Source organism: Protopterus annectens, chromosome 13.part0 (genome assembly GCF_019279795.1).
Source record: "Protopterus annectens isolate FY-2018-M chromosome 13.part0, PAN1.0, whole genome shotgun sequence".
Taxonomy (NCBI): domain Eukaryota; kingdom Metazoa; phylum Chordata; order Ceratodontiformes; family Protopteridae; genus Protopterus; species Protopterus annectens.
In genome coordinates, this window is record NC_056747.1 from 1226136379 (window position 1) to 1226152442 (window position 16064).

At 40.4% G+C, this 16064-nt stretch overlaps 1 protein-coding gene across 1 annotated transcript in view; it reads right to left on the bottom strand.

The window, feature by feature from the left end:
* NSF (N-ethylmaleimide sensitive factor, vesicle fusing ATPase) overlaps positions 1–16064 on the bottom strand; it is a 1516106-nt gene that overhangs the window by 204309 nt on the left and 1295733 nt on the right. The window contains exon 16 of the mRNA XM_044055231.1: positions 16–82. Within this exon, the coding sequence (XP_043911166.1) occupies positions 16–82 (67 nt within the window). The remainder of the gene's footprint in view (positions 1–15; positions 83–16064) is intronic.

Here is a 16064-nt window from a genome sequence, read left to right on the forward strand (position 1 = left end):
AGAGTACACACTTACCAAGAAGTCGTTCAATATCATCTACAACCACACAGCTGAGCTGTGACTTGTATGCATCGTCAAAGATCTATGGAGCAGAAAAAACAAAGTCAGTCACCACAAGGCAGTCCAAAAAAAAAAAAAAAAAAAACCCAGAATGAATGAGGATGTGACAACCAAGAACAGCCCAGTCCTATTGTGAAAATATACTCTGATAACTCGTATACTCTCAAATCAATGAGAGCAAAATATTCCTGAAAAAAATACACCTGCGGCAAGATGCACAGCGCCAGATTAGATTAATGCAACCCAACCAAAACACAGCAAAGGGAGAGTTGCATCATATGCACAACTATCAAAGGCTGATGCATTGTGGATTCACTCTTGTTACAACGTTTTAAACCCCATGATGTATCTTTCAAAATAAGGAACCAAGCATGCTTGCAATGAAAAACAGTTTACATACAAGACATATCAGTCTGCTAACTGTAATAGGACCAGCTGTGGAACCCAGTGTCATATCATCTGGATACAGTTGTTGTGTCTTTTGGCTTTTCCCGGTTAGGGGTCGCCACAGCGGAACTCTGGTCCGCTAATGATTGGCAGTTGATTTTTACATGCTGAGTTGTCAGCCCTAACACACAACCTTCAACGAAGGTACACCCATTCACGCATGTCTCCATGCAGAAGACGCTCTAGCTGAGAGTTGAACCGGTCAGCGTCTTACTGTGAGGCCAAATGACTGTAAACACTGGAGAAGCCACCACATTACAAAAGGGTAACACCAAACAAACAAATTAATGGGATATGGACATGGAAAAAGTAAATGACAGTAGAGGTGGTACTCAACAGATGACACAATCATCTTTTACTGATAATGGGTGAAACTGTTCCTGAAATACTGTGACTGAAATGCAATTAATGGATCCTGAGAAGATGAAAAAGAAAGAAACAGACACCACACGGGCAAGTAAAATTAAAGGTATGAAGGCAGTGGCATACAGGAAGACACAGTAAAGTGTAAACTGCATGCTTAATATAATGACAAGAACAAGGTTGAAACATACAAATGGCTACACATTATTAACATACACCAGTGCCTGCACAGTATCAGCAACAGATGAGATCTAAACATTGCCCCTCGACTTAAAATGCAGTAAGGAATACTTAATGCCTGTAGACAAATGGCAGTGTGGATTAAAACACAGTTCAATCAAAATACTATTTTAAAAACAGGTTATGAGAAAAGTAGAATATATCACATGAAGCTGTATATCAATAAACAGCTTTAAACGGATATATAACAAGCAGATGAGTTCAGTCCAAAAGAAAATAAAGACTCTGGACTAGACTGCCCATAAATGTCAAGCACAGCGCCTCTTTGGCCCTCTTCAAAAGGAACCTTGATAATTGGTTGGGAGATAGGAAATTCACCCCAGGGATCACGTCAGTCGCCCTGCTAGACAAGGGTCCAGGGAAGTAAATACTGTGGGAAGAAATAGCCAGGGAATTGTTATGGCTAGGCTTGTATAGGCCTTAGGGCCGATAGCCTAATGCCATCCTATGAACCTATACTGTTGTGGACTGATCTGAACAGCAACAGTCCAACAAACGTTTACTTTATCTCTACTGCATCATCTTAGCTGTTTTTTTTGGTTACCACTTTTAACTATGACTGCGTTCTTCATTTTTAAAAAGATAATACCATATAGTTTAAATATTCTGAAGTTAAATTACTTGACATGGGGCCATTTACATTACAACAATGACAAAGGCATCAGCACATATTTAATGTATTAGACTGAATGTACAGGTTTAAATTTATTTGTTTGTAAATTTGTAACTCTGTTAACTGATAACATTTTTCTAAGATCAGAAAATAACAGAGACTTTCTTTCTATATCAGCTGATCTATGAAGAGGCATTGGTTAGTGGGTCTATGAGAGGGATCATCTTCACTTCCACTCCAATTAAACATTTTTCTTGGAAATTCCTGAGATTTGGAGCATGCTTTATATTTGCATATGCTGTGACATCATACAACACATTTGAAAAGTATACCTACCAGTGGGCCTGAATGTTCACCAATTTTCTAGTAAATGCATTTCCTGAAATAAAAAAAATGACACTTGCAATCCTGACAAAAATAAAGATATCCCCACCAGACTGAGGAAGACTGCAACAGCAGCAACTGGATTGGGGGGGGGGGGTCATCAAAGCACAGTTCAATAGCAGGACAGTTTCTACGAGTCTCCCTCACAGATCTACTGATAATGTGAGCAATATACATGTTTTATCTAACATACTGGACCTCCCTTTGAGAGTTCACATTTAAAATGAATCCCAAGCACAAGACAACAGTACATATCTAAGGGGAGAGTTTCAGAAGCCGGAGTCCTGAAGCATCAAGGTCCCAGTGATAGACTGATTCTTGAATTCATATTTCAAGTAATACATACATACATACATATATATATATATATATATATATATATACACACACACACACACACACACACACACACACACACACACACACATTTAAATGGATATACTTATGTATTTCTTTTTTATAATGGGATAGGCCAAAAGGGCCAAAAAACTTTACAGCAGAGGCCCAAGAAGAAAAGCTTTACAAATACCTAAAAACAGAGTATTCTTACAAACAATACACTAGTTTTTCTACATTACAAAAGTTGGACAATAAAACACAGAAATGACAACAGATAATAACAACGACGACTAATACCCACTCGTAGGTTGCCCAATGTAAGGTGAAACTCCAGTGGCAAAAGAAACATATCAGAATCCTCCAGCAGACCACAACTGAAATAAACAGCTGAATAAAGGACTAATACATTGGACTTTGTATATGCACATTATTCATAAAGCCCAATTTTATAATGTTCACACTACATTCTCCTGAAAGATATTTATTTATAGCATAACTCTTTTACAAGTTATATGATTAGTATATAATGACAATGGAAGAGGGACATAGAGTAATTACTGGTTAATATCAGTATTGGATCTACTACAATAAAGAAAGACAAAGACGGTAAGAGGAATGAGACAAAGATAGGAGAAGAAGGTACATTTACAGAACCATGAGCAAAATGAGGTAAGAAAAATGTTTAGAGAGGGAAACATGAGTTAATTTGAAAAACAGTAGTTGACTGAGTCATACTGAATATTTTGCAGATCTATAGAATAATGTTTATTAACAAACTGACTTTGTATCAGTATACTTAACTTTTTAAGACAAGAGATTATCCATTTAGACTTGGAGTGCTTTTTTAAATGTAATAACAATAAAGGAGTGAATATAGTAATATATGAAGGTGTGAAATAACAACCAAGTGGCCATGGCACAAATAACTGCAATGGGGTCATTGCTGAAGCAAACGCTATTAGCAGACAAGCGCCTGGTGAAGCAGCCATTGACAATAGCATAGTCCAAAAGGTGGTTTGCTGCCTAATGGCAAAAGACAGACCTTCCATGCTAGTGTGGAAACAAACGGCTATTCCATCTCCACAAACTCATGCACTCTCTTCTAGTGGAACTTGGGTTGTCAGTATATATCTAGTAAATGGGCCTATTCATCCCTGGTTTCTAACCCTGAAAAGAAAACATGGATGTGAATGGACTGGCTTAACTCTGCCACCAATTTCAAAAAGAAATAACAGATGGTCCTAAGAGATGCCTATTTCTCATGAAAGACCAGATATGATCATCTACAGATAAGGGCATGCAACCTTCAGAGATCCTATGGGCAAAAGTGACAGCCACTAGGAAGATTTTTTTTGTTTTAATAAGAAAGCAAGGATTCTTCAATGGAATGTGAAGATGCAAAGCCTCTTTAAAGAGCTGTTAAACCAAGTCATAATGTGAAGAAATTAATTACACATGCACCTTGACAGTGAAATAGCTGAGATGTAAATCATACAGGTGCCTGAAACAGAAAAAACATATTCTTATCCAAACACAGAACCTCTTCCACCTGGCAGAGTACATCTGCCAGAGGGACCGTTGCTTCGCTTATGCAGACTGGAATTTGGACAGGAGAGACAAAAAGTTGTGGGATCTAAGCTGCAAGGTGGCATAAGAGATATTCTTTTCCATCCCGTCTACTCCTTCAGAAGACTTCTGTCATACAGCAAGATGGCAAAATGTTGTGCCCTCTGGTTCAGGTGCCAGACTGAAGAGCTTGAGTAGTAGTGTGCTACAGGATGCCTTGTCAGGATCTCTCTCTAATCAGCCAGAGGCACATAGAGAGCAACAGCCTTCTTGGAAGCCAAATGAACAGAATCCAAGTGTTTCCGAGTTGCATATCAGGCATTCTTAATGATGGACTCAAACAGGGGACATTACAAGGCTCCTTCTCCTTACCCAGATACTTACTGAAATGATTCCAAGGATGAAAAGAACATGAGGGCCATCACTTAGTTCAGGGTGAATTTCAGAGACTTGAAGGTTTTTCTGACAGAGGATGTAGATGGAACAACACTGGATGAACACAGGGATAAAGTCCTGACTGCATACCAGGTGACCAAGGATCAATTAGTGGCTCTAGCAACTGATGGAGTTGGCAGGGGTGGATGGGCATGCTCATTCAGGAGAGGGCAAAATGGGATATGGGATACAAAAGTCCTCTTGGAAGAGGGATTAGAAAGCAAAAAGCATGACTCAGAAACAAGGGTAGGCACACAGAAGCGTGTCCCCTGTGGTGATGCAGTTCACTCATTCCCCTGCTCAAAGGATGGAGCTAGAGCCATCACACATGTCCTCATATCCAGGATGCCAAGGTGGACACAAGCAACCATCATGACTACCTGCCTGAATGATGCCCCCCCCCCCCCCCACCAGACAGCTCTTGCCTCTGTTGTTATGGAAGGCTCCCCACCATGGAGGAAGGAACTGGCTCAAATCTGACAGGAGGAGGGCTGAGGGTCAGCAGATGTGGAGGCAAAAAAAATTAGAGGAAATATGGCTCCGTTTCATACAGGGTATGTTCATGCACAGATGATGTGAGGTAAAAATTATGATTACCTGCCACGGAATGTCAGGCAATAGGAGACTAACACTCAAGATTCAACTGTCAATGTCAATGAAAGCAGCACGGTGACTTTTGAGAATTTCACTGTAGGCTATATTCCCTACAAATGCATTCCTGCACCCACAATGACAGGTCAAACCAGACCTCAGTTATTTGGCTGAAACCTAGAGGTTGGGCCATGGATCCTGAGGAATAAACAAGTGGTCCTTCCTTCAACCCAAGCCATCTAGCACTGCTGAAATAAAGGGGAGATAAAAAGTCCTAGTCCCAAGTGCTTCCACAAACCTATGGCCAACTGACTTTGAGGTATCACCGTCCGAGATCTAGCCAATCACTGGCTTACTCCAGTTAGCTATTCAAGTGATGGCCACTGCCTATGTCCCATGATGCACCACTAAGGTGCACCTCCTATAGACTAATACCTGTCAGAGTAAATGACAGGCATGAACCTGAGGCCTCACAGCAAGAATGTGACAAACAGCAATCCTGATGCAGTGCCCTGAGTGGGTTTATCTCAAAGGAAGGTTATAAAACTGACTGCCTTTGCATCTGCATACATTTCTGCAAGTCAGCTACAAACAAAAAATGTTTTAACTTATTTTACCCTTTTGATATGCTGTTACCCTTTTGATATGCTGTGGAAAAGGTGCGGTGGTGGTGGTGCTGTGGTAGCGTTGTCGCCTTACAGTAAGACGTTGTCCTGTTCGATTCTCAGCCAGAGCGTCTTCTGTGTGGAGACATGCGTGAATGGCCGTACCTTCGTTGAAGGTTGTGCGTCAGGGCCGGCAACTCTGCACGTAAAAATCTACTGCCAATCATTAGCGGACTGGAGTTCCGCTGTGGCAACCCCTAACATGGAAAAGCCGAAAGACACAACAACAACTGTGCAACAGCAAGAGAGATATGCTGTGGAAAAGACTTGGACTAAGTGAAAAATCCCTTCCACTGATCTTTGAGTAGCACACTTTTGACTGCCATCATTTTTTAGGTAGTAAGACATGCCAGAAAATCTCCTCCTTATAGCTCCAGGTAGTAGGAGAGAACTGCTGGCAGTTATGGCAGTGCTTCTCGTTATACTCCTCTCACAAGCAGTAGAGACTGTGCGGAAGTTGGCTCTGGATCATTATCCAACAGCCATATGAACATTCTGTAGGGATCTATGCTTCAGGGTTCAAACATAAAAACTTTCCCATGGCAAATGTTACAACTGAGATCATATACAAGTCGCAGAAAAGAAATGAGGGGACTCAGAGGTGAAGTATGCTCAGATTGGTGTGGCATGTGACACAGTGGCTTGCTCTGATGTAGTAAGTGCACACCATAAGCACAGGAGCTTCCAAGAAGAAATGCAAAGCTGGAGTGAAATATAGGGAACCAAAAAGAAGCACCAGGGAGGGTCATTTATGAGAGATATACATAACAAAATTCAAGATCTCACTTGACATGCCTCCCTTCCTTCCTTGTATTTGTTGCATACATTTTTGCAAGTCTGCAACAAGTAAATATACTTCAGCACTGCAGTTCTCTTTCTCCTCATAATCAGTTCCATTACACTCTGTACAGTCCTACTAAGGACACGATTTACTACATAATCATCTCTTTTAAGGATATCTGCTACTTAAAAAAAAAAATCCAAGAAAAGAGGTACTGGAAACACTCAATTTTTATTAAAATCGCAAGTTAAAACTTCTGACACAAAGTCAAAACTTTCACCATCAAGCCTTCCTCAGGCGAATACAAATCAATTAAAACACACAACTTAAATACTTAAAGTCACATGACAGTCATTTAAGCCTTCTGATGTAACACTTTCAAGTAGGGTTTTAAAGTAAAATAATGATTGAGTTTGGGGCAAATGTGGGCTCTCATATGTAATATCCACTTCATCTCTTCATTTTCTGTTAAAAGTTTCATATCCCCTCAACGGCTTATAAATTACTTTTATAATCATAAATTTAAAACTATGTTCCTCACCCTTTTCTAATATATATGCTTACTAAATGCATTAGTGGTGACTTTGTGTTTAATTTCACTAAGATGACCAGCTATATGTTCCTTGAATTTTCTGTTCATCATTCCTACACAATAACACTCTCACAATATGCACTTGGCCATACAAACAAAGTTGCTTGTACTGCAATTCCCATAAGCATGTAAAATAAAATCTTTTCCTGTTACTCGATGCTTTATTGATTTAGCTATATATAGATGCTTACAATAAACACAATTATAACATCTATAAGTACCATGCTTATTTCCTATGCCATTAAAAAAAAATTTTTGGTGTTCTTTGTAACATAATGTTTGTTTCAACGTACTATTGCAATTATAACCAAACAAAGGGTGTTTTTCAACTATATCACCTAGTCCTTGAACATCTCGTAGAAGTGTCCGGTGCTTACGAATTATGTTTTTAACTGCTTCAGTGTTCCTATTGTATATTAACAAACATCTTGTCTTGTTTGTTTTAAATTGTGCACTTGTATCAGAGTGGTGTGTCTCACTAAAACAGGGCTGCACCTCTCCTTTTAAGCTTGACTGCTTAACTTCTCTTTGTGCACTGTATACATCTCTCTTAGAGTACCCTCTGACTACAAAATCTGTACCTACACGATCTAACTGATAATCTAATGTATCTTCAGTGGTATTTAATATTGCCACCCATTGCATCTGGTTTCTCACAATGTTGTTAAACATAAAGGGGGGATGCATACTGTTGCGATGTAAATAGTTATTATGCTTAATTTCTTTCTTATACATCTCAATCTGTATTTCTCCATTCTCATGTTTGTACAATAAAACATCTAAATATGCAATCTGATGACTTGAAACTTCATACTTACATTTCAAAAATGAGGTGCTATTATATATATATATATATATATATATATATATATATATATATATATAAGTTACAAAAATTCTCTTGACTACCTTCCCAAATTATAAAAAGGTCATCTACAAAACGCTTATAAAAATTTTATATATTGTCTAGAGCTATTAAGTACAGATAACACATATCTCTCTTCCCACATGTACATCACGATGTTAGCATATGTATTTGCGACGGGAGTACCCATCGCTACTCCTTTCACTTATCTGCTACTCAAGTACCCTGCAGATACAACTGACTTTCATAATTTCCAGCAAAAAAAAAAAAAACTACTCTCTGGAGTACATGTGTAAATAACTCTCAACTAAGCACCTTTCCCAAATATTAACTCTAAGCAAATACATTTGCTTGTCTTATATAACTTGAGAAAGGAAAGACAGCCTACACTGTATATGAAAACAAAAATAGAGTATCATTACCCTTCACTGCAATCCAGCTAAAATTCCAAGGTCTGCAGCTGTGACTGTCAGAACCGCAAGACCATAAAGTGCAAATTTATAAGACACAGAGTTCAAAGGGTGCAAAGCTGTAAGAGCGTTCCCCTTATTCTAGGGTACAGAGACCTTAGAGTTAGCATATATAAGTAGAATGAGAGTCGGGCAGTGCAGGGGGTGAAAGTAAAAAAGCTTTACCAGTACTACAGGGAGTTCTGACATTTTTCTAGGTACCTGCAGTTAATTTTTTGCAGATGCAGGACTTGAAATTACAGGTACTGCACTTCTGGTAGGCAGCCACCTCATCAAGGTAAGACAAAAGCAGCAATATGACCAACAGTTTACAAAATCCTCATCAAACATTTTTAACTTAAATATTAAAGCAATCATACAACAAACAACATAAAAATAAGTCGTGTGCACATGACACACAAGCTTTAAGATTGGATAACCAAGACAAATCTTTACTGATCAAATGCAGCATGCTGAGCCACTCTGATTATTTGGTGCCTGGATAATCACTCTGTGCTATAGTACTCACTTCAATGACTGAATACAAATGGGTTGTACTGTCCTAATTAGACACAAGCTGTAATTGGTTTTGGGAAGAAAAAAAGCAACACTGACCCAAGTGCTACTTTCAGATGCATTCTTAAGAAAAAAAGTACTTTGCTCAGAGCACAATGCACATAAGTGGAGCTTATATGAAACCGAGCTCTGTTGCAGATTTCAAACATCTTAGCTTATAATCTAACCTCCAGGCAACATTTCCAACTCTTAAGAGACCTAATAAACTCTGTTATTGACAAATGAAGCCAGAATCCAACAGCCTTTTCTTGTACTTACAGTCTAATGTAAAGCTGTTAAGCAAAATATTTACAGCTTGGCTTACAAAAGAATGGCGCACACATCTAAGAATCTTTAATTCAGATAGGAGAAGCTACCTCTATGAAAGTTATCAGTCATAAAAACAAAATACACCTTTTTCATCAAGACACTTTGGCATGGTGTTTGTAACCTCAGGGACACAAAGAATAGACCTCACATTATAATGAGGCTGTTATCAACTTGTCAATTACGTCAATGTAAACATTACCTTAGATGTTGCCACTTCTTGCAGGCAGCACTGAGTGCATTGTCTTTTGCAGTGCCCTACATCTGCTTGTTTACGTGCTGTTCTGCTGCCACACAAACACCTGAAGGGTAACCTTGTGTGGTCCTCTGAAAGGAGCTGTCAGTTGTGTTAACCAGTATGGCTTACACTGCTAGATGAGCGTTAACTATGGCAAAATTCCGTGATACCCAGGCCACCCATAATGCTTTCATCTAAGGGAGCTCACATGCTTTACACAGCCTAAAGGTAGCGTCATGGACGTACCAGACAACTACGGCGGTTTTATCAAGTATGAGCAAGCCGATGTTTGCAGGAAAAAAAAGAACGAAAACTAATGATGAACAATGACCTTCTGTCCTTGCAATTAGCAGACACTGGGACTACTGGTGTGGCTGCAGCTGTCACTACTGTGAGGTTAATGGCAATTACAGTAAATGCTTCCCACTGACTTACAACTGTCAAGAATATCTCATCAAGGGAACTGAAATACAGAAAGGGCTATATGCCCCCCTTAAAAAAAAAAAAAACATTAAAATGCAAGGCTGAAAGTGCAAGGTTTTATACAGTATCTTTCGTCCAGCAAATTCTTTATTTTTTTTAATATTAATGTGAAAAAAGGGAGGAGAACTGGATGCCTCATATATATATATATATATATATATATATATATATATATATATATATATATATAAAAAAGACAAAGAAATATAGTAGGCAGAAACCACAGGCAGGTTTGTAAGGCTGTGCTGTTAAACTATAGGCATATATGAAGAAAATTAAGCAAAACAAACTATGAAAAAAAAATGTTACCATTTAGAATATTGAACACTAGATGACAGGATGTGTTTATATTCTTAAAGCCCAATTCTTAACCGATCATTATAAGGAATGCTAACACTTATAAACTACAATGCTCGAAAAAAGCGGGAATTCTACACCATTTCATTTTGAAATTCTATTTCGTCTGTTACATACAACACCTTATTTCGAGTTGAAGAGTCAGCCAGTATAATCTGATCCATACCTTAATGGCTGTTTCAGTTTCCTAGATGGGCAAAATAGATTAAAATGGAAATGAGAGATCATCCCTCCAACTTTTAAAGGTGAAAGAGTAGGGCAAAACTTCCTGAAAACGCCAAACACGTGCAGGCAGCTTCAAAATAAGAAACAGCATACAAAATAGAAGATTATGGAGAAGAGAGAAGGACACTACTGAAAGGAAGGGGAAGTACACAGCTAAATGGATGATGCAAGGACTTGATTAGACAACAAGAGGTCTGGGCCAGAGCACATAAAATCTGTTTTATGCAGACAATCACTTCTCTATAATTCTAAACGTATTTTAGAAAAATGCATCTATAGATTCTTCTCCATATAATTACAACACATCTTCTTACTAATTAGAACAATTACGTATGTGCTCCTCCTGTGATTTGCAAACTCTGTGTTATAGCCTATGCTATATCTCTATATTCCCACAGTAAAGTTTCAACCAACATTTACTGTCACTATTCCAGGTGTAATTTACTTTCCTGATAAAATTCTGAACTCCTCTAAGTCACTGGATATGCACATTTATTTTGTATTTACATACATACTCAAACATATGATGATTACATGCAGTGAATATAAAAAGTGTATACACCCCTGTTAAAATGTCATGTTTTTGTGATATAAAAAATGAGACCATAATATATCATTTCAAAACTTTTCCCACCTTCAATGGGACCTATAACCTGTGCAATTCAATTGAAAATCAAACAAATCTGTTAATGGAAAAAATACAAAAAAATTAAAAAAAACGTACAATAAGCTGGTTGCGCAAGTGTGCACACCCTTAAACTAATACTTTGTTGAAGCACCTTTTGATTCAATTACAGCATTCAGTTTTCCTGGGTAGGACTCTATCAGCAAGGCACATCTTGACTTGGCAATATTTGCTCACTCTTCCTTGTAAAAGTGCTCCAAATCTTTCAGATTGCAAGGGCATCTCTTGGTCACCCCCACAGATTTTCTATTGGATTTAGGTCTGGGCTCTGGCTGAGCCATTCCAAAACTTTAATTTTCTTCTGGTGAAGCCATTCTTTTATTGATTTGGGTGTATGCTTGGGGTCATTGTTGTGTTGAAAGGTGAAGTTCCTCTTCATCTTTCTACCAGATGCCTGAAGGTTTTGGGCCAAAAGCGACTGGTATTTGGAACCATTCATAATTCCCTCCACCTTGACTAAAGCCCCAGTTCCAGCTGAAGAAAAGCAACTCCAAAGCATGATACTGCCACCACCATGCTTCACCATGGGGATGGTGTTCTTTTGGTGATGCAAAGTGTTGTTTTTGTGCCAAACGGACCTTTTGGAATTGTGGCCAGAAAGTTCAGCCTTGGTCTCATCAGACCATAACACATTTTCCCACATTCTTTTGGGAGACCTGATGTATTGTTTTGCAAATTTTAGCCAGGCCTGGATGTTTTTTTGTGTAAGAAAAGGCTTCCATCTTGCAACCCTATCCCACAGTCCAGACATATGGAGAATATGGAAGATTGTTGTCACATGTAGTACACAACCAATACTTGCCAGAAATTCCTGCAGCTCCTTCACTGTTGCTGTAGGTCTCTTGGCAGCCTCCCGGACCAGTTTTCATCTTGTCTTTTCATCAATTTTGGAGGGATGTCCAGTTCTTTGCAATGTCACTGCTGTCCCACATTTTCTCCACTTTTTGATGACTGTCTTCACTGTGTTCCATGGTATATCCAATGCTGTAGATTTTTTTTTGTACCCTTCTCCTGACTAATAACTTTCAACAATGAGATCCCTTTGATGCTTTGTAAGCTCTCTGCAAACCATATCTTTTGCTGTAGCAGGCAAGTGAGTAAATGTCAGGAAAATCCTTCTAGGACAGCTGAACTTTATTTGGGGTTAATTAGTCTTGCTTTAATTGATGGCAGGTGTGTACCCAAGGAAGACTGAATGCTGTGATTAAATCAAAAGTTGCTTCAACAAAGTATTAGTTTAAGGATGTGCACACTTATGCAACCAGCTTATTGTATGTCCCCCCCCCTCCCCAACAGATTTGTTTGTTTTTCAATTGAATTGTATAGGTTATAGGTCACATTAAAAGTGGGAAAAGTTTTGAAATTATTTAATGTGGTCTCATTTTTTATATCACAAAAACCTGGCATTTTAACAGGGGTGTATACACTTTTTATATCCACTGTATGTGTATTTACATACATATTTGAAACTAGGACAAATCATCTCTGACACAGCTGATCAAGAATTCCACCTAAAACGCCAATTTTCTAGAGTTTCTGTGATTTAAAAAGCTTGTTTCAGCTACATACTGTATTTATTTTACTGCCTGCACTTTAACAAAGTTGTTTTTGTGTTTAAATTAGGCTACACACTCAAGTGTGATAGCCATTTCTGTGCATTTAAAGTGTTTTTTTGATTGTATCTGCTTTATTTTCTGAAAAAAAAAAAATACTTGTTTTCCCGCCTTTCTAAGCTAATATAGTCCAGTTTTCAGGTTAGTGCTGAATTCAGGGCTGTGTTACAAGTTTCTGTGTTTGCCCATACCTTACTTGGATAGAAGGAAGTTTCTCTGTTCACTTTGAGAGAGGCAGCTTTGAGCAGCCTATCCGTCCCTGGCGGAGTTGTTTCAGCCCAGAAATTAGTAGTTTATTGGCCATTTTGGGCTAATTTCCCTGCTATAAAACAGTCAGTTATGTACTCAGCATAACGATCGATGTATGTGGTCAATCTTGCCTACATTCCTTACTCATGGCTTCGGAGCCGACTCGGACAAATTTCTCTAGCACAATGTCTCTAATTCGCTGGGCTAACCCGGTATCCCAAGATGCACCTCGCCCTAGCCCCAGATCTTGTTTGCAATCATACCAATCATAACCCATACTCAATCAACACTGGAAGAAATTCCAGCCAGATAAGGGAAAAAATTCACTGACCTTGAAGGGTCCACAGAGCTAATATTCCTCCAAATCCTCTAGGAAGGCAGCAGGTGGGAGGGTACGTAGGAATGTAGGCGAGCACCTCTATCCTGGGAGGCTCATAGGAAGATACTCCTGAGAACTGTGGAACCAAAGGAAGCCCGGACCCTAGAAGCCATGTCCAGCTTGTAATGAGTAATAAAAGTGTTGGGAGAGGCCCAAGTGGCCGCAGCACAAACATCATCCAAGGAAAGCCTAGCATGGAAAGCTATTGATGCAGAAATAGCCCTGGTAGAATGAGCCTTGACAGGAAAGGGTAAAGTTCTGCCTGCTGACGAGTAGATGAATGAAATACAATCTTTGATCCATTTAGAAATTGTGCACTTGGAAATAGGACAACCTGCCCTGTTTTCTGAAAAGGACACAAACAGTTGATCAGATTTCCTAACATGCTTAGTCCTATGCAAATAAAATCTCAGTTGTCTGTGCACATCCAACTGATGAAACCTGAACTCTGCTTTATTGGAAAAGTTTGGAAAGAACACTGGTAGCTGAATAGATTGATGGAGATTGACAGTGGATGACACCTTCGGAAGGAAGGAAGGGTTAAGCCTCAGGGAAACTCTGTCCTTATGAAAGATCAAATACAGAGGTTTAATGGACAAAGCTTGAAGTTCTGATACCCTCCTGGCCGATGTAATGGCTATCAGAAAAGCCGTCTTCCAAGATAAGAACTTTAAGTCACAAGTAGCAGCCAGTTCGAAGGGTGGTGATGTAATAGCTTGTAGCACAAGGTTCAGGTCCCATGGCAGTACAGGTTCTGAAACAGGGGGACAAAGTAACCAAGTGCCTTTTATCAAGGCTTTACAGAGTTTGTGGTCCATAAGAGAGGTCCGTAAGATGTGTGAAAATTGGAAATTGCAGCCAACTGTACTTTAATGGTAGTGGGCGCGGAGCCCTGACGGAACAACATGGCTAAAAAATCTAAGACCAGCAGAATTGGGGCTGTGAAGGGGTCCAAACCTTGGGCCTGAGCCCAAATAGAGAATCTCCTCCATTTGCTGGAATAAATCTTCCTGGTGGAAGACTTATGAGAAGAACACAAGATGTGCACCACTTCAGGTGAAAAGGAATGTCGTCTGACTAGCGACGGAAGTGGAGCAGCCAGGCTGTCAACCTCAGAGTTCGCAGGGATGGATGAAGTTGTCCTGACATGTGAATCAGGAGGTCCGGCACTGGGTCCAGAGTCCACAGACCATCCAGTGCGTACCGTTGAAGAAAAGGGAACCATACTTGTCAAGGCCAGTGTGGAGCAATAAGGATCATCCTGCTTCCCAAGGATATGGCTTTCTGTATCACTCTTGGTAACAGAGGAAACGGAGCGAAAGCGTAGACCAGACCGGGGGGGCCAATCATGAGCTAGAGCGTCCCTGTGTGACTCCCCCTGTGGGGGGATCAGAGTGAAGTACTTGCTGCATTTGGCATTGAGGGGGCTGGCGAAGAGATCGCAGCAAGGCTGACCCCACCTTTTGAAGATCTGAACCGCCACTCGGTTGTTCAGGGACCACTCATGAGGCATCAGAATAGCTCTGCTTAGCCTGTCCGCTATCACGTTGGACTTCCCAGAATGTGCGCTGCCACCAGAAACCGTTGGGAAGACACTGCCCACTGCCACACTCGCATGGCCTCTCTGCAGAGGGGATAAGATTTGGTTCCCCCCTGCTTGTTCAGGTACCACACTACGGACATGTTGTCCGAGTGAATTGCAATCGTTCCCCGAGGTAGAGAGTCTTGGAGTGCTCGCAACGCCAGAAACACCGCTCTCATCTCCAGAACATTGATGTGCAAGTGTACCTCGTGATCTTGCCAGGTGCCTTGGACCGTCCTGCCTAGATAATGCCCCCCCACCCCATATGGGAGGCATCCGTGGTCACCGTGGCCACTGGAGACATAGGAATCAAGCTCCTTCCTCTGTCCAGATTGGAGGAGCATAGCCACCAGAGGAGGGCCTGTTTGCATCGTTCCGTGAGAAGTATCAGGTGGGAAAGAGGAAGCTTCTAAAAGGACCACTGAACCGACAGGAGCCACTGTAGGATCCGCATGTGTAACCTGGCCAGAGGTACCAGCATGATGGTGGAAGCCATGGATCCCAAGAGCTGAAGAACTAACCTGGCCTGAACTTTTCTGAGGGGCAACAGTGCGTGGATCTGAGACTGCAACACTCTTATCCTGTCCTGTGGCAGAAAGGCACGCATTTTAATAGAGTCTAGCTCTGCTCCTATAAAAACAACACGCTGTGAGGGCTGCAAGGCAGACTTTTCCCAGTTCAAAGTAATTCCTAAACGTTGGCAAAGTGAGATGGTAGTCTCCCTGGCTTGAACGAGCAGATGCCTGGTGAGGACGGCGAGAAGCCAGTCGTCCAGATACGGAAACACCTGGAATCCTAGACGTCTCAGGTGATCTGTCACCACTGCCAAACACTTGGTAAACACCCTGGGGGCTGTGGTGAGACCAAAGGGCAGGGCACGAAACTGGAAGTGACTGGCTCCTAACCGGAAGCGTAAATGACTCCTGGATGCCTTCTCCATTTTGATGTGGTAGTAGGCATCCTTGAGATCGATGGAGCACA